At 37.7% G+C, this 25,854-nt stretch overlaps 2 protein-coding genes and 2 pseudogenes across 10 annotated transcripts; 2 read left to right on the plus strand and 2 right to left on the minus strand.

The window, feature by feature from the left end:
- Positions 1-1,870: 1,870 nt before the first annotated feature.
- On the minus strand, positions 1,871-24,871 carry LOC137724754 (MDIS1-interacting receptor like kinase 2-like; annotated as a pseudogene).
- LOC137726790 (MDIS1-interacting receptor like kinase 2-like) lies at positions 10,951-14,799 on the plus strand. The gene has a single exon (XM_068465750.1). It carries the CDS (start codon positions 11,344-11,346, stop codon positions 14,215-14,217), a length of 2,874 nt encoding a protein of 957 aa, XP_068321851.1. The 5' UTR covers positions 10,951-11,343; the 3' UTR covers positions 14,218-14,799.
- LOC137726752 (uncharacterized) lies at positions 16,515-19,933 on the minus strand. Of its 9 annotated transcripts, XM_068465703.1 has the most exons (9): positions 19,747-19,933; positions 19,323-19,373; positions 19,059-19,196; positions 18,701-18,783; positions 18,159-18,202; positions 17,870-17,928; positions 17,686-17,773; positions 17,540-17,601; positions 16,515-17,444 (listed from the first exon to the last, which is right to left on the minus strand). In XM_068465703.1, the coding sequence occupies exons 1-6, from the start codon at positions 19,808-19,810 to the stop codon at positions 17,919-17,921; spliced, it is 390 nt and encodes a 129-aa protein (XP_068321804.1). In that variant the 5' UTR covers positions 19,811-19,933; the 3' UTR covers positions 16,515-17,444; positions 17,540-17,601; positions 17,686-17,773; positions 17,870-17,918. The 9 variants fall into 9 exon arrangements, 8 of the variants coding, with proteins under 8 accessions (XP_068321804.1, XP_068321806.1, XP_068321808.1 ...); XM_068465705.1 differs by having other exon boundaries at positions 17,686-17,928; positions 19,323-19,370; XM_068465707.1 differs by lacking the exon at positions 18,701-18,783.
- LOC137721931 (probable carboxylesterase 12) lies at positions 21,633-22,782 on the plus strand (annotated as a pseudogene).
- Positions 24,872-25,854: the final 983 nt, after the last annotated feature.

Raw genomic sequence — 25,854 nt, forward strand, 5'->3', positions numbered from 1 at the left:
TCACTCTCTTTTTTTATTCTCAAATTTTTCAGATCTCCATTGCCTCAGCACTCTCATATCAATTGAAAAAAAATAAAAAATACTCATAATAAAGAAAAGTAGATGTTGTGTCAAACATAGCCAAATAACAGAATTCATATTATAAATATAAAGAAACCTCCTCCCCCGAACCCAAAAACCCCCGATTATAATAAAGAAACAAATAACCGTAATATGCGATCAAACAAACAATTGTATAATGAACAAAAAAAGGAATATTGTTTTTTTTTTTTTTTTTTTTTTTTTGGGTAAACAAAAAGAGTATTGTTTAAGGAAACAAAAACCCCCAATTACCATTGGGTGCCGAATATATATATTGTTTAAGAAAAGCAAGAAACAGGGAGAGAATAAAATGAAGAGTCCTACTGCAAAATATAATTTGGAGGAACATTTGGGAAGAAAAAAAGGGGATAAGAAGAAATTAGAGTAAATTGCACAAAACTATCTTAATTATTGGTCTCACGACACTTTCATACTTAATCATTTTAAAATGACAATGTCATACTTCATCTTACGAATTTGTGTCAATATCATACCTCCGTCAGTTTTTCTGTTAATTTTTCTGTTAAGTGCTAACGTGGCTACATGCGGGATCCACTCACTAATCCAACTGGATTAAAAAATTATTAAATATATTTTTAATAATTAAAAATTAAAAAAATAATTTTTTTTATTAAATCACTCTCTCTCTCCCCTTCTCTCTCGCCTTTCTCTCCCCTCCCTGTCTCTCTCTCTCTTCTCCCTCATCTTCATCTTCTTCCCCTTACCTGCCAACCCAGAAAAAAAAAAAAAAAAAAAAAAAAAAAAAAAAAAAAAAAACCCAAACTTCCCCGACCCCTTCCCTTTCCCCTCATCCTCTCCTCTCTTCTCCCTTATCTTCATCTTCTTCCCAATTCGTCTTCTCCCCGCACCCAACCTCGCACCCACCCTCATACCTCCTATACACACCCCACTCCTTAAATCCACGCCCATTCCCCCCATTTTCTCAGCGCCCAAGTTCTCCATCCGTGGAATCGACCTTTGCCGAGGTAGACGAGATCTGGTTTTTTTTTCTGGGTTGCAGGTAATGGGTGCGAGGGTGGGTGTGGAGGGTTTAAGGAAGACGAGAGAGGGGAAAAAAGGGATGGGTTGTAGGGAAGGGGGGTTAGGGAAGATGAAGATGGTTTTTATTTATTTATTTTTTTTCTAGGTTGCAGGTTGGGCTTAGGTGGGGGAGAAGGGGGGTGGGGAGGGGGGAAGACAAATTGGTTTTTTTTTTTTTTTTTTTTTTTTTTTTCTGGGTTGCAGGGAAGAAGATGAAGATTGGGGAGGGGGGATGGGAGAGAGAAAGAGGGAGGGGAGGGGGGAGTTGGGTGGGAAGGGGTTTTGGGGATGCAGAGAAGAGAGAGAGAGGAGAGAGAATAATTTAATAAAAAATTATTTTTTTTAAATTTTAATTATTAAAAATATATTTAATAATTTTTTAATCCAGTGGATTAGTGAGTGGATCCCGCATGTAGCCACGTCAGCACTTAACAGAAAAATTAATGGAGGTATGACATTGTCATTTTAAAAAGATTAGGTATAAAAGTGACGTAAGACCAATAGTTGAGATAGTTTTATGTAATTTACCCGAGAAATTAGATTGATTTTATGATGGATATTAATTAGTATAAAATTAATTATGGGAATGTGAAATATAAAAAAATGATAAAAGACTATATTTAAACTTGATAAGTCGCGAGTTTTGAGTGGATTGTAGTGTCACTTAGAAAAATCCAGTGGCAAGCCAAGCCCTACACAAGTTTTTTTTTGTATGATTGATGCAGGTTTCTTTTATTCGTGGGCCAGAAGATCTCAAACATGAAAACAAAAGCAAACTAAAATTGAAATAGTTTTTAAACACACTCTAAATGTTGTTTGGTCGATATATATTATGATTAATAGCTTCAAGCATAGATAAACATGAAACAAAAGTAATGGCCATTATGTGCCAATCTTACAGCTCAAGTAAACATAGAATTCGGCTCCTAGCTTCCATTAGCTTGTTGTCCCAGCCCCATTAGCTTGCTGATGCTCAGAATACCAAATGGTTTAGGAATGCAAGGTAGGGCTTGAGCTGATAGTTATCGTGACACAAAAGACATCGGAGGTCAAGATCTGGGATGCGCACGTGTACAAGCCAACGCTAAACACATCACAAGCACCTCTGCCTTTGACAATTCATCGGTCGGAGGCTCAAGCCGTTGGTCTAACACATTTTTCAAAAGCAACCCTATGTTGTCCTGCGATAATCTTGATGATTCTAATAGTTGGGATTATAGCATATCCCCAGGGTGCTTTCCCATCATCACTTATGGGGCTACGACTCCAAAGCTATATACATCACACTTATCCGTGACCCGCATAGTCAAGCAAGCTTTGCACGTCAAAAAAAGTAAACAGTATCTTAAGATGCTAAAATTAATATGAACCTAAAATGTACAAGTTTAAGTGTTTCATTACCTGGTGCCATGTAGCCAAATGAACCAACAATATGTGTCTAGTTGGATGAATTAGTACTTAGTAGTCTTGCAATTCCAAAATCTGAGAGCCGAGGATCGAAATTTTGATCGAGTAATACATTGTTGACAGTTACATCATGGTGCACAATTGGCAGAGTGCAGTCATTGTGCAAGTAATAAAGTGCATGAGCAAGTTCTTTCAAAATTTTGACCCTTGTAGCCCAGCCAAGCTCAGTAATCCCTTCAACCCCATACAATGATTTTCCCAGATTGCCTCTCTCAAAGTATTCATAAAACAAGAATATGCAACCTCTCCTTGAACAGAAGTCGTAAAGCCTTATGATGTTGCGATGTCGGATATTTATCAAAGTTCAAATTTTATTCTCAAAACTTCGGAATTAATTGCTGGAATGTCGTGAGAGTCTACCGTGTTAAGCTTCTTAACTGCAACAACGTGGCCTGACTCCAACTCTACCTTGTATACTCTTCCAAATCCTCCTATCCCAATGCAGTATTTCTCATGAAAGTCATCTATGACTTTCACAACTTCCCCAAATGTAAACTTTACTTCCACTTGCAATATCATCGACTCAAAATTCTCAAAGTTCTGAGAAGTTTTGATATCCTGATGCTGGAGATTGGATCTCTTGCATGATACTAAAAAGATAAAGAAACCAATGATAGTTTCAACCACATCAAAACCCAAAAAGGATATGATGACAATAATGACACTATTGATGTTTTTTCGTTTCGAATTGTCGTTGTTTATTTCAGAATTTCCGCTAGAGGAATCACATGGAGCCTTTCCCCTTGCATCTCTCCACATGCCATAGTTTCCGACAAAAGCATCAGCTGGTGCATTTTGGAAACTGCCACAAGTTGGAATTGACCTTGTGAGGTTGTCATAAGAAAGTCATAGATGGTTAGTCTATCCATGTTAAAAAATTCTGATGGGATTTCCCTTGAGAGATGGTTGTGTGATATATTGAAAATCTCTAATCCTGTGAGCTCGCCCAAGTTTGAAGACGTTGCTCCCGAGAGTAAATTGCTGCTAAAATCCATTTGGTAACAAAATTGTAGAGTGTCAAACATGCCGTGATCAGGTGGCATTACCCCCGTCATATAGTTATTAGCCAAATTGAGATACCGAATCTAATGATATTGCCGATACTCTGAGGGATCACTCTTGTTAAATTGTTATTAGACAAATTGAGATACTGAATCTCAGTGAAACTGCCAATCACTCATGTCAAATTGTTATTAGACAAATCGAGAGACTCAATCTGAGTGAAATTGCCCGTACTCAAAGGGATCACTCCTGTCAGATAGTTACTAAACAAATTGAGAAACCGAATCGGAGTGAGATTGCCAATACTCTGAGGGATCGCTCTTGCTAAATTGTTATCAGAAAAATTGAGAAATTGAATCTAAGTGAAATTGCCGATACTCTGAAGGATCACTCTTGTCAAATGGTTCCTGCTCACGTTTAGTGTGTATAGCAAGTTTAGATTTCCAATTTGAGTAGGAAGTTCCCCACCAAAATAATTAGAGTCTAGGCTTAGATAATTCAAATCTGTCAACTGCCCAAGCTCAGCTGGAATATTCCCACTGAAGCTATTGCGTCGAAGATTCAAATGGACAACTAGACTCCAATCGGAGATCACTGAAGGCAAGATTGGACTGGTAAATACATTATCGGAGAGTTTATGCTGCTTCAAATATTTCGCATTCATTCGACAAAGGTAAAGGCACAACAAAAATTGAAAAATATAAAGGGAACTAGAAGATTCTCTGATGATGCTGCTGTATATTATCGTTGTTGACCAAAGACTTAAAGACTTGATACTAACGAATTAATGATGATGCTGTATATTATCATTGTTGACCAAAGACTTAAAGACCTGATACTAATGAATTAATGATGATGCTGTATATTACCATTGTTGACCAAAGACTTAAAGACTTGATACTAATGAATTAGATGTTTTTCAATTGGTCTACTGCTACCCTAATGTGCTTCTCAAGACAGAATAATCAATTAGTTAAGAAGAACATTTCAAAGATGCCTGATGAAATATTGAATAAATGTCTGTATAAATGAAATATTGAAAAAATGTATGTATCAATTAATCAGCTGAAATATTTCCCATAAACAAAGAGTAGAATTTATAATTAGAAAAATTAATGAAAATAGTTTGAAAACTTTGAGTTTTAACGATAAGGACAAAATAAAGGGTAAAGTGAATAGTACCATGATTGATTTTTTAATGTAAAATTTTGGTTTTTCGTTAAAGTGAACAGTACCGTGGGTTTTTCGTTAAAACTCCCTTTATAATTTGCAATCATGAACTTTTATCATAATTTAATATAGAATTAATCCTTACACTAGAAGTTCGTTAATTAAATTTTTGGATTTTATAAAATGTGTATAACTGGTTAATGCCAACTTTTATAAAAAAAAAAAAAAAATTGTTACTATGATCTGTATGAATGGTACATTCTCAAACAACAAAGTCACAAATAAAAATGCTATAGAATTACCAAGCAATCCATAAGATTTTTTCATACAACAAATTATAATATTCTCAACACGTTTTATGCTTTAGAAGCGTTGCATAACAACTTCATTACCAATATTATCAAATATATCTTTCTATAAAAATAATCATGTTATCATTCGTCAATTGATCTTCTATTTGATTTCTCAATCAATTCTTCATAAATTTTATGATCAAAAATACTCTTTCAATGTTAACGGTAGCAACTAAAAGAGGGTTAAAGATGAGAAATTTTTAGTTGTGATGGAAATACGGATGGTACATCATGTGTTTTTATGCAAGTGGTGGAAAATTTTACTTTTTAAGTTATTGACCTTTTAACACATATAACTCACCATTTATATTGAGACACGTGGTGTACCACCTTGTATGAGGATCACACTGAAAAATCTTCCGTCAAAGAGACCCTCCCGGAGGACGGCACAACAACCAACAAAAAGGAAAATAGACAGACAGACGTGTAGAATAAAAAGGTAAAATGGGAAAAAGAAAATTAGACCCAGCTGGAGGCCGGCACAACAGCCGCCCGTGCACTGCTATAGCAGCGTGTCTAAAAAAACGATAACAGATCCTGTTCGGATCTAAACAGCAGGAGCTTAAGGATGAAACGATCGGGATTCTTAAATTTTAACTCAACGGTTAAAAGAAGATAAACTTTTAAAATTCATAATAATTGTTGATTGTTGGATTAAATTTTAAAAATTTGGATCAGTTAATCCTTGAACTCCGGTTGTTTCGATCCGGAGAGGATCTGTTCTCGAAATAATTCATCCAGAGTTGTTGAAATAGTCTGGCAAGCTACGATCATATCTTTAATCTTTTTCTTTTCTTTATATGGCCTTTTAAAACTAATAAATTAATAATGCATGAGACTTTTGGCAACATAAGATAGAGAGAGAGAGGCCTCCATAGCTGTTTCTTATTCTCCTACTACTGTATCTTGACCGTGTCCAACACTCCGACACTCCGGGTTTTAGAATGTCCGTACAACCTAGTGGAAGACTAAAAACACAACGACACTTTGAAGGTTCAGAATGTCCATGCAACCTAGTGTAAACTTGATGAAATTTCGGAGGCACAAATTTTCTAATCCTTTCCTTACGCTTGGAAATTCGGAAAGGATTTTTCAACTCAATCAAGAGCTGTCCCCTGGCCCCAGCCTTGTGCACAGACTGAACAAAGTCCAGTCTCAGCGTGCGTGGACTGTTGTGAAGGATGTCTTGGTCTAAGTGTGGAGTTGACGCATAAATATCAGGCGTCAACGTCAAACGTGTAGATTAAGGCATGAAAATGTGTCACATGTAATCAAGAAAAACACGATGCGTAATCGAAAAAGAAAAGAATATCTAGAAGAGTACAACAAATGTTCTGATGAGTGATTTTCAAATAAAGCAAGCAGCAGAGCAGCAAGTGAACCGAGTTGGTCATGTCTTCACCAAAACACTTGCAATACCTTCCAAGTAACAATTAATCAAATTAATTAACTAGAAATTCAAATGGACAAATTTGTAAACATTTTCAGGCCCGACAAAATTAGCCAATTGGCTAATAAAATGGACAAATTTGCCAAATGCCCATGGAAATTCAAAATTCAGGAACCACAAACAAATGCATATAATAAAAAGTAAATGAAAAACAGAATAACCTTGCGACAAAAAAAAACATAGGAAATTCAGAAAAACTTGTACTTTCGGGTAGCTTCTCGGAACGGCCGACCCAATGAAGCTTTCGGCGGGCCCGGCAGCGGCAATCCATTGAGCTTATTGGAAGTCAGAGGCAGCAGAGGATTAAAGGCACGCGTCCTTTAATGGTCATGTGCGAAATTCCAAGCGTCAAGAAAGGATCATAAACTCTGCATGCACCTCCAAAGTTGTTATTAGCTCCGATTTATTTGTGCCTTGGACATTATGAGGAGAGGTAGTTCGGTTAAGCCATACAATGGATAACTTAATTTGGTATCGAATTCGTCATTCACGAATTCTACCAAACAAGAATTCAAAGCCTAAAACTCAAAAAATATTTTTAAAAAGTTGAACTCAAGTAAAATATCAAACAAACCCTGAAGTATTCATCAGCTTCACCGCATTCTCATGTTAAATAATGCAGTAAAGTCTCCCATCAAATTAACAATCCGGCCATTAGAGAGATGTTAGGAAATTTACCACCAACCAAATATATCATCTAATATTGCTTCACCGCATTCTTATTTCTATTTTACTTTACTTTTTATTCTCCGAGTATAGTATAGCATGTTAAATTTCAGTGTTAAAAAAGAAAAAACAACAATAGTATGTACATCTTGTTAGAAGAATTCTCAAAAGTTAAATTAAGAATATTGTCAAAGAATATGCATTGTGAGATCCTGAATTCATTGACCATGCAAGTGTTACAGTGTTTTTTTAATTAGTGCATCATTGATCCAAAACTAAGGAAGAATCTTATTACAAAGATATATCCACCATGTCTTTGTTTTAGTACATAGAATTGTAATTGTAAACCAGAAGTTAGTATAACTTTGGTTAGGATTCACATGAGAGATTACCAACCATGGCATTTTAGTTATAAGCATAAAGAAAAGCTTAATGAAATAGAAGTCACCCCAAATTTGTTATTAGATTTTGGTTATCCTGATAAGATTTTTATTAACTATAGCTCTCAATCAAAAAATTTTCCGTTTAAGCGTAAGAAAGTAGCAGAAGATTACTTAAAAGATTGGAAGAAAAATTGTATAAGTTTATCAGAAGTCCTCCAGAATGGTACAAACATATGCATAAGGAAAAGGCAAGGCCTATAGCCATGGTAAATGAAAAATCTTTCAAATTGTCCTCTATATCACTGCATAGATGGACTCCTACACAACACCACATTCAGAGATATCATGTAGCTCGAACGTCAGCCTTGGAGGGAAGATTTTAATTATGTCATGTTGTTAGTAGCAGAAGACGAAGAGATGTATATTTACAACAAAGCAAATATATATCATCAGCCTTACTGCAAGCCTCAAAATTTTAAGGAAGAAACTGCATTAACCTATTGTAGATCAAAGAAGATAGTCTAATAGAAGTAGAGTTAGAAGAAGGAGATGATCAATACTAGAACAATATGACAGAAAAGGAATAACACAACGTCGATAACATGAGAAAGGCACAGAAGAGCTGGCAGCAGATAAACAAAGTTGAAAAAGCAACACAATAATACAAGTGAAGAATATTTCACAGTAGCACCATGCAAAGCTACTTATTTAAATTATGTAAATAATTTATCCAACGTAGGTTGCAAGATTGGGTATTGGTTTTAGGTCTCATTCTGGATCTTATGTCTTGCCGCGTATTTAAATTGACGAAAATCTCAGGTAGAACCCATGGTTTGTTATATTCAGTTAATTTCAGTTAACATATTTTTTTCAGTTCCGTAACGAAATATATACTCTAGGTTGCACAAACACAGACACGGATACGGCGACACGACAAATCTTAAAAATAGGACATAGACACCGCTAAAACACTGCGATTAAAATATAATAAATTTATAATAAATATAACGTATATTAGAAGTAATAATGCGAATCATAATATAACAAAACAATCGTGTTCGTCACATTCATTCATTATACATATCATTGTTTTAAAAATCTCCACCTAGAACCACCTAGACGCTAGGCGGCTAGCCACTGCCCCGATTAGCCACTAGGCATTTGAAAATTAAGAAAGTGCGCCTAGATCCGCTTAGATGTCCACCTAGGCACCCGCCTAAACCCGTCTAGGTCCGACTCTCACTTAGATAGAAAATCAATAACTTTCTCTTTGCATTTTATTTTGTCAATAAAATGTAGGAGACTTGGAAGAACACTCATTATGTGTTTGTTCCTCATGTCCTAAGTGTGTTCTAATACTTTATAATCTATACGACATTTTATTTTGCAATTTATGTAGGTCAGTATAATTATGTGTTTTTTTAAGTATAAATAGGTACTTATGTATATAATATATAATAAATTTACTTAAATTTGCCTAGTCCACCTAGGCCTGGTTGTTTAAGCGCTAGGCCCTAACTGTCCACCCAACTAATGCCTAGCATTTTTTAGAACCCTTATACATATTAGCTAAATTAACACAAACTTAATAATTAAAACAACACAAGTATAGTAATTAAAACAAGAAAAGATATATTTATGCCCAATAACAAATTAAACAACCAACAAATTTAAAAAACTAAGCCTGACATCATTTATAAATAAAGAGGGTGAGTGAAGCATGAACCACTCACCTCCAATTAAAATAGAATGCAACTGGAGTGAAGGCCGTAGAGAGGAAGATGGGAAGAGAGGGAGAAGAGAAATGGAGGGAAGGTGCAGATTAGAGAATCAAGTTAGGTTAGGTCAGGTTGATTTTAGGCTTTAGTGTTCGTATTTTCAAATTGTCCCAAATGTTCCGATGTTTCCTGATCAAAATATTTTCTAAATTTACAAAGAAATGCCCCTGCTGTGTCTTGATCTTGTCCAATCCGTGTGGCGTATCAGAGTGTCCGACACTTAGGATTTTAAAGTGTCCGTGCAACCTAGTCTAAACTGCATGAAATTTCAGAAGATTAACAACACAAAACACTTCGAAATTTCAGAGTGTCCGTGCAACCTAGCGTAAACTCTCTGAAATTTCCCGGGGACAGATTTTCTAATCCTTTATTTACGCTTGGAAATTCGGAAAGGATATTTCAACTCAATCAAGAGCTGTCCCCTGGCCCCAGCCATGTGAACAAAGACCAGTCCCAGAGTGCGTGGACTGTGAAGGATGTCTTGGACAAGTGTGGAGTTGACGAATAAATATCGGGCGTCAACGTCAAGTGTGTGGGTTGAGGTATAGAAACGTGTCACATGGGAACACGAAAAACACAATACATAATCGAAAAAGAAAAGAATATCTAGAACAGTACAGCATATGTTCTGACGAGTGATTTTCAAATAGAGCAAGCGGCAGAGCAGCAAGTGAACCGAGTTGATCATGTCTTCACCAAAACACTTGCAATACCTTCAAGTAACAATTAATCAAATTAATTAACTAGAAATTCGAATGGACAAATTTGTAAACAGTTTCAGACTCGACAAAATTAGCCAATTGGCTTATGAAATGGACAAATTTGCTAAATGCCCATGGAAATTCAAAATTCAAGAACCACAAACATATGCATAATGCATATAACAAAAGAAATTCGGAAAAACCTGTACTTTCTGGTAGCTCCTCGGAGCGGCCGACCAAATGAAGCTAAAAAATGCCCCTACTTCTGTATCTTGACCGTGTCCGACACTTCGGGTTTTAGAATGTCCGTACAACCTAGCGGAAGACTAAAAACACGACGACATTTCGAAGTTTTGGAGTGTCCATGCAACCTAGTGTAAACTCTCTGAAATTTCGGAGGCACAGATTTTCTAATCCTTTCCTTACGCTTGGAAATTCGGAAAGGATTTTTCAACTCGATCAAGAGCTGTCCCCTTGCCCCAGCCTTGTGCACAGACTGAACAAAGTCCAGTCTCAGCGTGAGTGGACTGTCGTGAAGGATGTCTTGGTCAAGTGTGGAGTTGATGCATAAATATCAGGCATCAACGTCAAACGTGTGGGTTAAGGCATGGAAATGTGTCACATATAATCAAGAAAAACATGACGCGTAATCGAAAAAGAAAAGAATATCTAGAAGAGTACAACAAATTTTCTGATCAGTGATTTTCAAATAAAGCAAGCAGCAGAGCAGCAAGTGAACCGAGTTGGTCATGTCTTCACCAAAACACTTGCAATACCTTCCAAGTAACAATTAATCAAATTAATTAACTAGAAATTCAAATGGACAAATTTGTAAACATTTTCAGGCCCGACAAAATTAGCCAATTGGCTAATGAAATGGACAAATTTGCCAAATGCCCATGGAAATTCAAAATTCAGGAACCACAAACAAATGCATATAATAAAAAGTAAATGAAAAACAGAAAAACCTTGCGACAAAAAAAACAAAGGAAATTCAGAAAAACTTGGTACTTTCGGGTAGCTTCTCGGAACAGCCGACCCAATGAAGCTTTCGGCGGGCCCGGCAGCGGCAATCCATTGAGCTTATTGGAAGTCAGAGGCAGCAGAAGATTAAAGGCACGCGTCCTTTTATGGTCATTTGAGAAATTCCAAGCGTCAAGAAAGGATCATAAACTCTGCATGCACCTCCAAAGTTGTTATTAGCTCCGATTTATTTGTGCCTTGGACAAAGGGAAAAAATAACAGATCATCATGCAACTCAAAACCATGACATTTCATTATATTCTCCTGCTGCTGTTCGCATTGCCACTGATCAAAACGACGTCAATATCTCCACGAAAACAAGCAGAAACGCTCATCAAATGGAAGGCTGGCTTTTCTCCATCATCATCATCGCCACCTTCGCTACTCCATTCATGGTCCCTCACCAACCTCAACAGCCTCTGCAACTGGACTGCCATTGTCTGCACCAAAACCAGAACGGTCTCCGAAATACAGCTCTTCGGCATGGAAATTAACGGAACACTGGCTCTTTTCGACTTTTCCCTATTTCCAAATCTCACCCACTTCAACCTGAATGGCAACTATTTCCGAGGGCCTATACCATCTGCCATTGGAAATCTCTCCGGCCTCACAACTTTGGACTTGGGCAACAAATTTTATGAAGAGACTCATAACCAATTCTCTGGCCCAATTCCGAACAGTATAAGTTTGATTTCTGGTCTTCAACATATTGACCTGAGTTGGAATCTTCTGGAAGGGAAAATTCCACCCTCTATAGGCCAACTCAGGGAGCTCCAGTACCTTGATCTTTCAGGCAACCCCTTAAACTCTTCTATCCCTTCTGAGCTTGGTCTTTGCACAAACCTCACCCACTTGTCTCTGTCTTCCAATAAACTCAATGGGGAACTGCCTCTGTCCTTGTCCAATCTGAAAAACCTCGTTGAATTGGGTTTGACTAATAATCTATTCATTGGTCAAATCCTTCCTTCTCTGGTCTCCAATTGGACGAAATTGGTTTCTTTGCACCTTCATAAGAATAGCTTCAGCGGAACCATTTCAGCAGAAATTGGGCAGTTGACACAATTGCAGTATCTAAGCCTTTATTCCAACAAATTCAGCGGAGAGATTCCTCAGAGTCTAGGCAATTTATCTCAGCTTCAGATACTCTATTTGGACCAGAACTACTTGACAGGAGAGATTCCTCAGAGTCTAGGCAAATTGACTCTGCTTCAGGGACTCTATTTGTCCTATAACCACTTGACAGGAGAGATTCCTCAGAGTCTAGGCAAATTGACCCAGCTTCATGGACTCTATTTGTCCGATAACCACTTGACAGGAGAGATTCCTCAGAGTCTAGGCAAATTGACGCAGCTTCAGGGACTCCATTTGTCCGATAACCACTTGACAGGAGAGATTTCTCAGAGCCTAGGCAAATTGACCCAGCTTTATGAACTCTATTTGTTCGATAACCACTTGACAGGAGAGATTCCTCGGAGTCTAGGCAATTTATCTAGCCTTGATGGACTCTATTTGTTCGATAACAACTTGACAGGAGAGATTCCTCAGAGTCTAGGCAAATTGACTCAGCTTCAGCAACTGTATTTGTCCGGTAACAACTTGACAGGAGAGATTCCTCAGAGTCTAGGCAAATTGACTCAACTTCAGCAACTGTATTTGTCCGATAACCACTTGACAGGAGAGATTCCACAGAGTCTAGGCAAATTGACTCAGCTTAAGCTACTCTATTTGTCCGATAACCACTTGACCGGAGAGATTCCTCAGAGTCTAGGCAATTTATCTCGCCTTAAGAGACTGGATTTGTCCGCTAACAACTTCACAGGAGTGATCCCACGGATTTCAGGTATGTTGGACCCCAAACTTCTTTCATTGTCTAATAACAATTTGACAGGGGTAATACCAAGTTTTCTGTTTCTCGCCGTAGGTTTAACAGGTTTGGAATACTTGAATCTCAGCAGCAATTCACTATCGGGTGCAATACCATCAGAATTGCGCATGCTCATAAAATTAGACGTTTTCAATGCCTCACACAATCATCTCTCAGGCGAAATCCAATCAGCATTAGCTAAGCTGTTGACCCTAAATATAAGTATGTATGACTTTTCGTATAACAACTTAACGGGGCCATTCCCAACTTGTGGCATTTTCAATAAGGTGCCAACAAATGCTTTTATTGGTAACCATGGCTTGTGGAGTCGTGCAGAAGGACCAACTGAATGTAAGTCCTCCAGTACACATTCCAAAAGTGCTAAGAAGAATATAGTATCTATTTTCCTTTATTCCTTTCTGGGTTTCACAGTAGGTGCAATTTCCATTGCTGCTCTCTTTCTCATGTTTGGTAAGAGGTCCACGATCCGGCCTCAGGTAATCAAAACTTCTCAAAACTTTGAGAATTTTGAAGCAATGATATTGCAAGAGGAAGTAAAATTTACGTTTGCAGAAGTTGTGAAGGCTGTAGATGACTTTCATGAGAAATACTGCATTGGCGAAGGAGGTTTTGGAAAGGTTTACAAGGCAGAGCTCCAATCAGGCCAAGTTGTTGCAGTTAAAAGGCTTAACACGGACGACTCTAATGACGTTCCAGCGATCAATCTTCAAAGTTTTCATAATGAAATCCGAACTTTGACAACTATCCGGCATCGAAACGTCATAAGGCTATATGGCTTTTCTACAAGGAAGAGTTGCATATTCTTGCTTTATGAATACTTAGAGAGAGGCAGCCTCGGAAAAGCATTGTATGGGGTAGAAGGGGTTACTGAACTTGGCTGGCCAACAAGGGTAAAAATTGTGCAAGGACTTGCTCGTGCACTTTCTTACTTGCACCATGACTGCTCACCACCAATTGTGCATCGTGATGTAACTATCAATAATGTATTGCTCGAGCAGGATTTCGAGCCCCGACTCTCAGATTTTGGAACAGCAAAACTGTTGAGTATTGATTCATCCAACTGGACCAACATTGTTGGTACGCTAGGATACATGGCCCCAGGTAATGTAAAAATTTTAATGTTGTGCAACTTTGTACTATCTTTTGTAGAGTTGACATATTTTGTCCTCTTTATACGCAGAGCTTGCATATATTATGCAGGTGACGGACAAGTGTGATGTTTATAGCTTCGGAGTGGTGGCACTAGAAGTCATGATGGGAAGACACCCCAGGGATATGCTAGAGTCCCAGCTATTAGAATCATCAACGTCAATGAAAGGAAATGCAGACTTGCTTTTGAAAGATGTGTTAGATCAACGACTAGAGCCTCCAGCTAATGAATTGGCAAAGGCAGTGGTGCTTGTAATGATTATAGCACTGGCTTGTATACGGACGCGTCCTGGGTTGCGTCCAACAATGCATTTTGTGTCACAAAATCTATCAGCTCAGAGTCTTCCTTGCCTTCCTGAGCCATTTGGTATGCTTACCATCAACAAGCTATTGGCCCTTCAAAACTAGAAGAAAATAGAGAACATGTGGCTCCAACTTCACATTAGAATTCTTGCTGCAAGCAGTCTATCAAATAAGAAGTTGTGGAATTTTATTTTTTTTAATTTTTTTCTTGATGTTTACAACAAACTTCATAAACATGTAATTGATATCTGCACCACCCTGATTACTACAGAGTGTTGCAAATTGTGTTTGGTAATGTGGAATTCGTACTTGCATAAATAACCAGTTACACACGTGTGTTCTATCGAGATACTTTCTTTTTTGGTTTGATTTTCCTATTTGTCGTCATTGATATTGTGATTGTAATTATCTCTCTATCAAGGACCACTAGAAAATGTACCCGCACTTTGCTGCGGGGATTGAATGCATTAATCGGGACTTGAAACATGCATGAATAATTTCTACACAAAGTAACTGAAATGACAGTACAGTATGTAAGAACCAATGAAGTGATACTTTGCTTGCTATACATGGATATCCATGCTATAAGAAACATTCATTTGCATATCGTATTATGTCCTTAATATTGTACTTATAGTTTCAAGTAGCCAGACCACTCCAAGACAAAGATAAAGCATGTAGTTTGTTTACAAATCAAAACGAAGTGCGGCCATAATGTACGACTGAAAAAATGCCTCTTAATGTTGTCTTGCAAGAAAGGAATGCAGTTTGAAAACAACCCAAAAAACACCCTAGAAATCTTTACCACCCCAATATTACTAAATAGAAGCATAAATGGACAGGATCGCTCCCTAATTTTGTAACAGAAATTCTAACAAAGAGTATCAGGCTCCAAAGGTCTTATCTTTGGCATAAATATGTACACTGCAAGTTTAGTTCGAATGAAACAAATATGCATGTAAAGTAAAAGGCATCAACGCTACATGCACTGTTTTACAACCATCTCAAGTTGACACAATGCTTAAAATATTCGAGACTCAAATATTTTCACACAAACAGAACACCTCACCTAAACAATAACCGAAGTTGTGGTATCTGAATTAAGCAGGCATACACTTGGCAAGGCTTTCTTCAATATCATCTCATATTTTCTTTCATCTTTCCTATATGATACAATAAACCGTTCATATTCAGACGTAAATAAGAGAATCTGTCACACTGTACTATTTACTATTACAGTTGCTAGTCCTGAACAAAAATGCAAGTGCAGCTGCTCTTAATCGAGAACTTCATCAAATAAACAATAATAAAATTTAATGTAATCTGTCAAAAACCCAAAAAAAAAAAAAAAAAAAAAAAAAAAAAAAGTGATCATTTGAAGGCACCGTAATGCCTTCGCCATCGTACACTTGCAGCATGTAACTGATGGATCTGTTCAATGAAATCATTTGCTTCGATAAAATGGTTAAAATACAGTAAATACAATGATATCCAATTTATGAGAAATCATGCAGAATCAAATGTAAATGATAATGGAATCATGAATGCGAATGAGAAACACAAACTTGCCAAAAAGAAAACCAGTTATAGCGTGCAAAGATACTCGCATTGTATTTTTTTTCTCGCATCATTCATTTCGCAACACGTTTAAAAAAATTTGTTTGAAAAAGCTTTGCTATGATGATTAGGTTTTGCAAAAAATAATACGAAAAAAATAAAGAAACAATTACTGAAACGAAAGAATAATGGCCTAGTAATGGCAAAATACACTCCTCAACAATGCACACGAACTGTGAGTTGAAATTTTGAAACGTTCGACAACAAAAAGAAAGAAGCAAAATTCGAAGAAAAGAAAGAGATGCTCACTCAAAAAGAAAGAAGAAACAATACCAGGCTTCTTCTCTTCGGCGTCCAGAATTCCATCGCTAACTCCTTCAACCTTAAACGTATTTAAAGTACAAAATGGAAAAAAAAAAACCCAGTAGAAATCATCCGATAGAATTAAATCATCCAAGTAAAATTAGACCATGGAAGCAAAATGATAAATAAAAAATCAGGGGTCCAGAAAACTTGCCAAATGATAAATAAAAAAAATTATGTCCTCCATATCATATAACGTAGTAACAAAAGAAGCAATGCAAAACAGTCTCTATGAACCAAGTTAGCATCCATAGGCACACCCCAACAGTCTGAAGAATTTTGTTCCAAGTATAGTGCACCTTTAATTTTCAAAATAAAAAATCTTCTTGTACCAAGTAAATGACAACATAAAGTATCAATTTTCAATCCACAGAATTTTGTAATCGAACCCATATATATATACACACACACACATAGAAAAATCAACTATGAAGCTACCAGAAAAGCCCAAAGTCTTGACAATGTCCAAAGCTTTGGATACACTCATTCTAGGTTCAGAAAGAACCAAAACATCAAAGGCATGAAAATTAAGCATGTTTCCCATCTCTTCTCGAGAAACAAGTGGGCTATGCAAAATTGTGCTCAATTTCATATGCGGCAATTATGATACGACTTAAAAAAGCCTCACTTACTGGTATCTGAGCAATTCTTCCTGTTGCTTATATATGTAAGTACACTTTTGGTTTTGGAGGAGGAAGCAACCATACCCTGAATATATACACGCTTTTGGATTTGAAGAATTTCTTCTTGGATAATAAAAGTGCAGGGTAAAACATACTTGAACCATTTCACTGAAGAAGTTGAAACCTCCAAGGTCCATAATGGATCCAGCTAGCAAATATTCACTAATAACATGTCAAGTTTTGGTACGAAGGAAGCAGAATATGAACAATAAGTAAGATCATAGCATTAAGTTTTCTCTATTAAGTTCAATAAGTTCAATAAGTTTGGAAATATATGTACACGCGTATGTACTTATGAATGTATGTATCAGATCGGTTGTCCAGCGCAAGCAAAGGCAATGCCACCACAGGTTGCAGATACAATAACGACCACCAAATCTGATATTAATCTACAATGAAACCAGTAGATCAGTTCAAAATCAGCATTTTTTGTTAAGAGAAGACCAATGAACTTAACAAAACTGTAATGAGCCAGTAAATTTACCTCAAGTCTAGTTGCAGCACTGGATATTTTGATTTAAAATTTGATATTATGAAGACATTGTCCTAAAAATATTAATAACAAAGTTACATTTAGGACCGTTGAGATAAATAACTGGAACAATTATATTTTCCATGAAACAATCTTACATTGCGATCAATCAGTGTTGGTGTATCTTCTCCTCTATTATCATTATCCAGATTGAAAACATCATGTAGTTGAAACGACCAATTTATACTACAACATAGTTGGTGAGAACAGGCCATAATGGCTAGATTCAATTGACAAAGAATATATGAAAAACTGTACTGAATTTAAGTTAGAAGCATGTACTTTTCATCTTTCGTCTAATTTTTCTTCGACTTTACTCTTGCAACTGTTTCTAGTACCACCTGATCCACACAAAGATAGGTAAACAATGAAATTAGAAAGAATTACAACATATCGCATTTGAGACCAAATCAAGTATGCATCAAAACATTAGATTGCACTATATTTGCGCTAGCAACCCATGAATTATGATAAGAAATGGTTCAAGGTAAAGGTTTCAAATTCCTTAAATAAAACTGAATCAGATCTTAAGAAATGGTTCAATGCTAGATAAAATTTGCTTAGTATTCACCTGCTGGCCAGCGACGCTGTTATTGAAACTTCCAGGATTAGTTGCTGCAAGTATAATCAAGCAAGGGAAACAATAAATTTAATTTAAGACTAAAAACATGAATTAGCTAACAATAACAACTACATTTAACAATTTAAGCATAATCTGATGGATTTTAAAGAATGAAATTTCACCACAACCAACTTTTCTTAACAAATTTCTCATCTTTTCCTCTCATCCAAACACAAAATCCGAAGATCCTTCAAATTTTATTCTCTTTTCATTTCAGGTTTCGACCTAAAACCCTAATTTGAACCAAAATGCATAGAAAGAGGAAGCACATCGGATCTAATACGAACCTTCATTCTGATCATTCTCTTTGAACTTGTTCAATTATATTAAACTACGAATAGGGAGAGGGAAAATATAGCACTATTAGCTTATTGTAAGCCCATTAAGCCTATAAGTTCACTGGTTTCCACTATAACGATCATATAATCCGCATTTAGAAGGTAAATCAGAATCCAATGTCAATGAAAGCGGAATGGTAAATAAGAGCTTACTTGTTTCGTATGAATATCCAACACACGTTGATATGTCATTGTGGTTTCCAATTGAATCATGAATTCCAGAATGTAAACCGTACCTTGAGTATAAGAAAACGAAAATTAAATCCCTCACAAATGGTGCAAAAAAATATGAGAAACCTATATTAATCCCAACGGTGAGCGTTTTCATCAAAGAAGTAGACAACCCACATGCCAAATCACCAATCGAATATGAAGATGATCACTAAGAAGAAATCCCTAAAACCCAATATTTTATTAGAGTTGAAAATCGAAATTAAGCCAAAACGGAACCTTCACTACCCAAATTAAGCAAATAATCCACTAACCCAACAAAAAGGCAAAGAAAAATCACCTCTAGATGACTGCCATTGATTCAATGCACAGAGAGCTTGAGCTGCTTCATATTGTTCTGAAATTAGAGAGAGGGTGTGAGAGATCATGAGAGGAACGGAGGGCTGAATGCCGGAGTGAGACTCAGCACGTCTCTTCTCTGCATATAAAAGATGCCGCACAATTATGCAACTGACTCCGTAGACTTATAAACATCACAATTATAAATTCTGAAACTGATATAAATTCAGTAGACTATACACAAAGCATGAACACCAAAGCTTACCAAACTCATGTGCTTGCTTGAAGCTACTTTTGGTCATTTTTCTACTATCTACTGCATAAAAAGGACCAAACTATAACGGCAAACTATATACTTAATTTTCTATAATACCCAAAAAATTAAATTAAATGAAAATTTGAGTGGAAGCCACGACCAAAGTGGTAAAATTCAAGAAAACATCCAAGCCCCAGGAAAAAAAAAAAACAAATTCTTTTGGAGAAATCAAAAAAATTCAATCTGGTAATCAATCAATTAAGTACCTAATTCTCTTGGATGCCTTGAATAAATATAACACTCCAAGATAAATAATTAACTGTCCAATATTATATTTTTCCTGTTTCTTTCTTCTTATTCTCGGGAAAGAAACAAACTCAAAAACAAATAATTGAAGAAAACAAACAGAAAATATTGGGGAGGAGTGACATACAATCTGCTGAGTTCTTCTTCGCTTTGCAGATAAGAGATGGTGCCTTCTCATCTAGTTCATGCATGTACTGCCCGGAGTGAGATGGTGAGCGGGCGAGAGAGAGTCGGGAGAGAAAAAGAGGGAAAGAAAAGGGAATGGAAACGGACGGGACAAAGTAGTCGAAGCAGAGCAATCCACGATGATTGACGAGTGGGCGCCCTTCTACTGTGCAAAGCGGTGGCAATTTCATTAATAAATAGAAATTACCAATCTGAATGGCACCAAAGGGATGGTGGCAATTTTGTAAATAAAGTGATGTTGTATTCTCCCCGAAACACTGTTCATTTATAGGATTTATGATGTATTCTCATTGCGTCCGCCTTATAAGATAAGGATCCTTCACACCATTCTGTAAATAATCAATGAATGTTATAATTTACACCAAATTTGATATGTTCAAATTTAACATTAGAACACAAAGTTATATATATGGTATTGATAAATCTGTCTTCATTTATTTAATTGTCATGTCACAATTAGATAACTAAACGATTTTTGCTTTCAGTAAATTTTTACATGAATGGTCATTCAATGGTAATCGAAAAATTTGCAAAATCCAAGGAAATGAAGGAGAAAGACTCTTTGTATACCATAATTATTATTTAATTAACTAGTTTTTTTTAATTATTAGTTTATTAAATAATGAACTAAATTTAAAAATCTGATTAATTCAAATAATGTAACTGTCCACATCAAATGTTACCTAAGATGATATGAAAATATAGTACAAAAATACAGTATGAATAGGAATTTAGTAGGTTGTAATATAAGTCATAAAACGGATTACACCAAGGGAAAAACCACAAACACTAGTTCAAGAACGAGACTATCTTTTTCTGCATGGGCACAACATTCTCACAGGTAGGATCGGACAAATGGTAAACATGGTCCTCCCCCTTTGCTTCTATCACCTTCACAACTCTCCATTCCATCCACTCCCTCTCGGCGCCTCCCCATAGTACCATCCCTTGTCTTTCAACACATCTAACTCAGCAACAAAAACCAGCACTTTCCCACACCCCAATTCCCCAAATTTTGGATCCTTTTCAGGGTTGAAAGCGGGTCATCGGATCCAATAGTCGACGGGTAGGTAAAACGCCACAATGCAGCAATAAACTCTCTTTTAGCTGCAGGGGCGGTGATCTCTCCCCCAATTGGATCTTCCCCCAGAAACATGGATCGATCAACACAACCCCAATCAGCTTAACACCAACCAGCCCCTCAGAGCCCACTCTCACCCCAATTGGATTTTTTGTGCGGTTGCTGTATGTGTTCGGTGGTTATGGTGGGACAGGGGAGAGGAAGAGCGGCGAGGCGAGGGACGGGAGAGAGGAAGGGATGAACCTCCACGTTTTTTTCCCTTACTTTAAAACCTTTTATTAAACAAAAACAAAAAATTTATGAATTAAATTTTTTATTTGTTTTTTATTCCCATGCTGCATAGTGTGGGCATCCAGGTCAGTGTAAATGTGGATCTTATATTTACCACGTTATCATTTAATAGTTAAATTGACATAAAATTTAACGGATGTTTGATATTATAACGATTTTGTAAGTTGATGTGTAACATTATAATGTTTAAAAGATGAAGTATGAGATTGTTATGTGATTCAAAAGTTTCACTAGAGCTGTGTGCTATCCAGAGTTGTTGGAACTGTCTGGCTAGCTAGCATCATATCTTTCTTCTTTGACAGCTGTGGCAACTGTGTCCATTGAAATTCCATGGCCTACGTCCCGTTAAAACTAATAATGCATGAGGCTGTCGGCTGCATAAGATACAGAGAGAGAGGCCTCCATAGATGTTTCTTATTCTTCTACTTTCTTCATTGAAGTTGAAAATCCAAAACATGAGCAATGAAGAACTGTCTTATGACTTTTCTCCAATGATCAAAGTATACAAAGACGGTCGAGTCGAGAGACTCCTAGCCACGGCCACAGTTCCTCCATCAACACAACCCGAAACCGGAGTGCAATCCAAAGACATTGTCATCTCCCAACAACCAGCAATATCTGTAAGGCTCTGCAATCCAAATCCGCTGCCACCAAACTCCCTCTTCTCGTTTACTTTCACGGCGGTGGCTTCTGCATCCAAAGCGCCTCCTCCCCCACGTATCACAACTACCTTAATTCCTTAGTCTCCGAGGTCAATGTTGTTGCCGTCTCTGTTGAGTACAGGCTTGTCCCGGAGCACCCAATCCCAGCTGCCTACGACGATTCATGGGCTGCTCTCAAATGGGTGGCTTCCCATTTTGATGGAAAGCGAAAGGGCGGTGAAGAAGAAGATGAAGATTGGATAACTAGCTATGCGGATTCGCAGCGCGTGTTCTTCGCTGGGGACAGTGCCGGAGCTAATATAGCGCACCATATGGGATTCAAAGTAGGCTCAGAGGGGCTGCTTGGTGTTAAGCTGATTGGGATTGTTTTGGTCCATCCATATTTCTTGGGGTCAGATCTAATTGGGGTAGAGCTCAATGCCCCTGCAAATATAAGAGAGTTTGTGGCAGCCATGTGGCGCTTTGTCTACCCGTTGAGTAACGGATTTGATGACCCGCTAATGAACCCCGAAAAGGATCCAAAACTGGGGGAATTGGGGTGTGGGAAAGTGGTAGTTTTCGTGGCGGAAAAAGATGTGTTGAAAGAAAGGGGATGGTATTACGGGGAGGTGCTGAGAAATAGTGGATGGAATGGGGTTGTAGAGGTGATGGAAGCAGAAGGGGAGGAACATTGTTTCCATTTAGCCGATCTAACTTGTGAGAGTGCTGTGGCCATGCAGAAGAAGATGGTCTCTTTCTTGAACCAGGTTTAGGATTTTCGAATTGTTGTAATTTTGCCTATCTTCTTTTTCTTCCTCTGGTTTTGTGTTTTTTTTTTCTTCAGAAAAATGTAAAACTTTCTGTTCCAATGTTTAATTGAACTTGTGGATTATCGGTTTAAAGCATTACGATTAAGAAAATTTGTCCCACATATAATCCGCATTCCACAAATAATACAGATGATTAATTAGGGTATTGAAGATGTATTACATGAGAAATTGGATAGACTTGCTTGTAGCAGAAATACTAATGAGGAAGTTTGAGCTACTCCCCTTTGTCATCTATTTTTCATTTACTTTTTATAGTGCCATTAACTTGTTGATTGTCAACTGTTCGGGAAGGCAAGGCAGAATTTGAGCTGGGAGTTTTTGTGCGCAAATACCATCGTCGGTCTGGACGCATGATGCGTTCTAGACAGGCCAAGGCAATTGTCACTACTAGCACCACTGCCTTTGCAGATGCATTTGTTGGCGGCTCCAACTTTTGGTCTAACAAATCTTTCAGGAGCAATTCTACATTGCTCCTCCTCGATTTTGATGATTCTTGTAGCTGGGACTCTAGCATATCCCCTAGGTGCCTTCCCATCATGACTTCTAGTGCCACCACTCCAAAGCTATATACATCATATTTATCCGTGACTCGCATAGTGTATGCAAGCTCTGCGTGTCAATAAAATCAAAACTAGCCACCTTAAAACAAATCCCAATAAGCAAAAAGATGAACCATAAATACAAATTAAATTTAAATTACCTGGTGCTATGTAAGCCAAATGACCAGCAATATCTGTCTAGTTGGATGAATTAGTACCTAATAACCTCGCTATTCCAAAATCTGAGAGACGGACCTTGAAATCTGACTCAAGCAATACATTGTTGACCGTTACGTCACGGTGCACAATTGGTGGAGAGCAATCATGGTGCAAGTAAGAAAGTGCTTGAGCAAGTCCTTGCACAATTTTGACTCTGTTAGGCCAGCCGAGTTCATTGACACCTTCAGCTCCATACAAAGCTTTTCCTAGGCTTCCTCTCTTTAAGTATTCATAAATCCTCATGATGTTCATGTGCCGAATACTAGTCAAAGTTCGGATTTCATTCTGAAAGCTTTGGAGGTTGATTGCTGGAATGTCATTGGAGTTTGACATGCTAAGCCTTTTAACTGCAATAACTTGGCCCGATTGCAGCTCTGCCTTGTAAACCTTTCCAAACCCTCCTTTACCAATGCAGTACTTCTCATGAAAGTCATCTACAGCCTTCGCAACTTCCGCAAACGTGAACTTTAATTCCTCTTGCAATATCGTGGACTCCAAACTCTCAAAGTTTTCGGAAGTGTTGACTATGTTCAAAACGAGATCAAGTTTCTTACGGAACATAAGACCAATGACAGTTGTAACCATTAATAAACCACAAAGAGATACATGGACACCAATTAGAACTCTTTTGTTATTCTTTTCAGAATTTCTTCTGGGGGAATCACATAGACTATTTAGTCCTTCTACATCCCCCACATAAGCCAGCGTTTCCAACAAAAATATTTGTTGTTGCCGTTTGGAAAACGGCTGGGATTGGTCCAGTCAAGTTGCTATAAGAAAAATCATAGTCATGAAGAAATGACAAATAGTCTAGACTCTGAGGGATCACTCCTGTCAAGTGGTTCCTGCTTAGATTGAGGATCGATAGAATGTACATATTTCCAACCTTTGTCGGAATCTCCCCACTGAGTTCATTGGAATCAAGGCCTAGATACTGCAATTGTGTCAAGAGCCCAATTTCTGCTGTAATGGTTCCACTGAAGCTATTGGATTGAAGTCGCAAAGAGACCATATTAGTCCAATTGGAGACAAGAGACGGAAGGATTTGACTAGTAAATAGATTGATAGCCAAAACCAATTGGACGAGGTTGTTTAGATTGGACAAGGACATGGGCAATTCCCCTGTGAGTTTATTGGAAGCCACGGATAAATAGGTGAGGTCTGTCCAAAGACCGAGCTCTGAAGGGATTGAAGAATTTACAGAGTTGAATGAAAGATCAAGGTACCGGAGCTCGACCGGAGCTCCATGAGTTAGCCTATAGAGGGTGGAATTTTCCCTCCCAGAGAATTCACACTCAGGTCAATAAGTTGAAGACCATAAATTATACATATACTTCACAACATAAAAATACTGTTCATAACAGTGAACTACCGAAATTGTCCTCCAATTACTCTTTAGAGTTCTATTTTTTCCGTTTCTGTACAGCGAAGTGGCGGATTTACCCTTTTTGGCCACGCGTTTCATTTGTGCTGTTCAGCCTTCCCATTCCTTTCCCTCATCGATACCCACGTGTCCGTTTGCTTCTAAGCAATGTCGACATGTTAATCTGATTCCAACAGTTATCCACCCTCCCATTTCGTTTTTGGTGGGGAAGGTGCTCGAAGGCTCTTCCATTTTCTTCCTCTCTTTTTGTGTGCTTTTCTCCCTGCATCAATCCTTCGTGTTTCCCTGCTTCTCTCCACCTCCTCTTCCGCCCAAGAACCACTGGTCAGTCTGGTTTCTCTCGCTTTTTCAGATGGTGGCCAAGATTTCGTCGTGGAGGAGATGAATGATAGAGGTCAATCGGATCTTGAATAGGATTTCTACCGCGAGATTTGCCCAGAAACTGAGACCATTGTGAGGTTCTCTTCCTCTTTGTTGTAGCACAAGGTCTAAGGATAGTTTGATGGTGTGAATGGTTTGGGGAGTGGTGAAAATGGAAGGGGGAGGCCACGGCAATGGTAAGGATTTTGTGTGTGAATGGAGATGGTGTTTGGATTAGTAGGGGATGTTGTTGGTGTGTATGGATGAATTTCTGAAATGGAAGAGTGAATGAATTGTGGCTGCAATGGATGCTTATTTATAGGTGAAGAAGAGGGAACATGACAGCTAGGAACTTGGTGGAAATCTGGAATGGTGATGGGAGATGCATGTGGCTGATTTATGCATGTGATTAAAGGGGTGTGAATGATTATGGGATGCTGGAAATCTGGAGTGGAGGTGGGTATGCACGTCATTAAGTGGAGTGAAATGATTGAATGTTTAATGGTTGCATGTGGCTGATTTATTTGAAGGGAGTGCATGTGGATTAAAGGGGGAATGCATGTGGGTTGGAAATGCATGTGGGAATGGCTGGAATGAAGGGAAAGTCACGGCACAAAGGTGGAATTTTCTGCAATGGCTGAATGGTTGAATGATTATGGGTGCATGTGGGTGGAAATGCATGTGGGAATGCATGTGCAAAACAG

The sequence above is a fragment of the Pyrus communis genome, chromosome 2, assembly GCF_963583255.1.
Source record: "Pyrus communis chromosome 2, drPyrComm1.1, whole genome shotgun sequence".
NCBI classification, from domain to species: Eukaryota; Viridiplantae; Streptophyta; class Magnoliopsida; order Rosales; family Rosaceae; genus Pyrus; species Pyrus communis.

Coding starts and splice junctions, on each gene's coding strand:
- LOC137726752 (XM_068465704.1), bottom strand. CDS start 19,810: ATGCATGAACTAGATGAGAAGGCACCATCTCTTATCTGCAAAGCGAAG. Junction 19,197..19,322: donor CAAGCAAGCACATGAGTTTG/GTAAGCTTTGGT, acceptor TTTTATATGCAG/AGAAGAGACGTGCTGAGTCT. Junction 18,784..19,058: donor TCAATGGCAGTCATCTAGAG/GTGATTTTTCTT, acceptor CTTATACTCAAG/GTACGGTTTACATTCTGGAA.
- LOC137726790 (XM_068465750.1), top strand. CDS start 11,344: ATGCAACTCAAAACCATGACATTTCATTATATTCTCCTGCTGCTGTTC.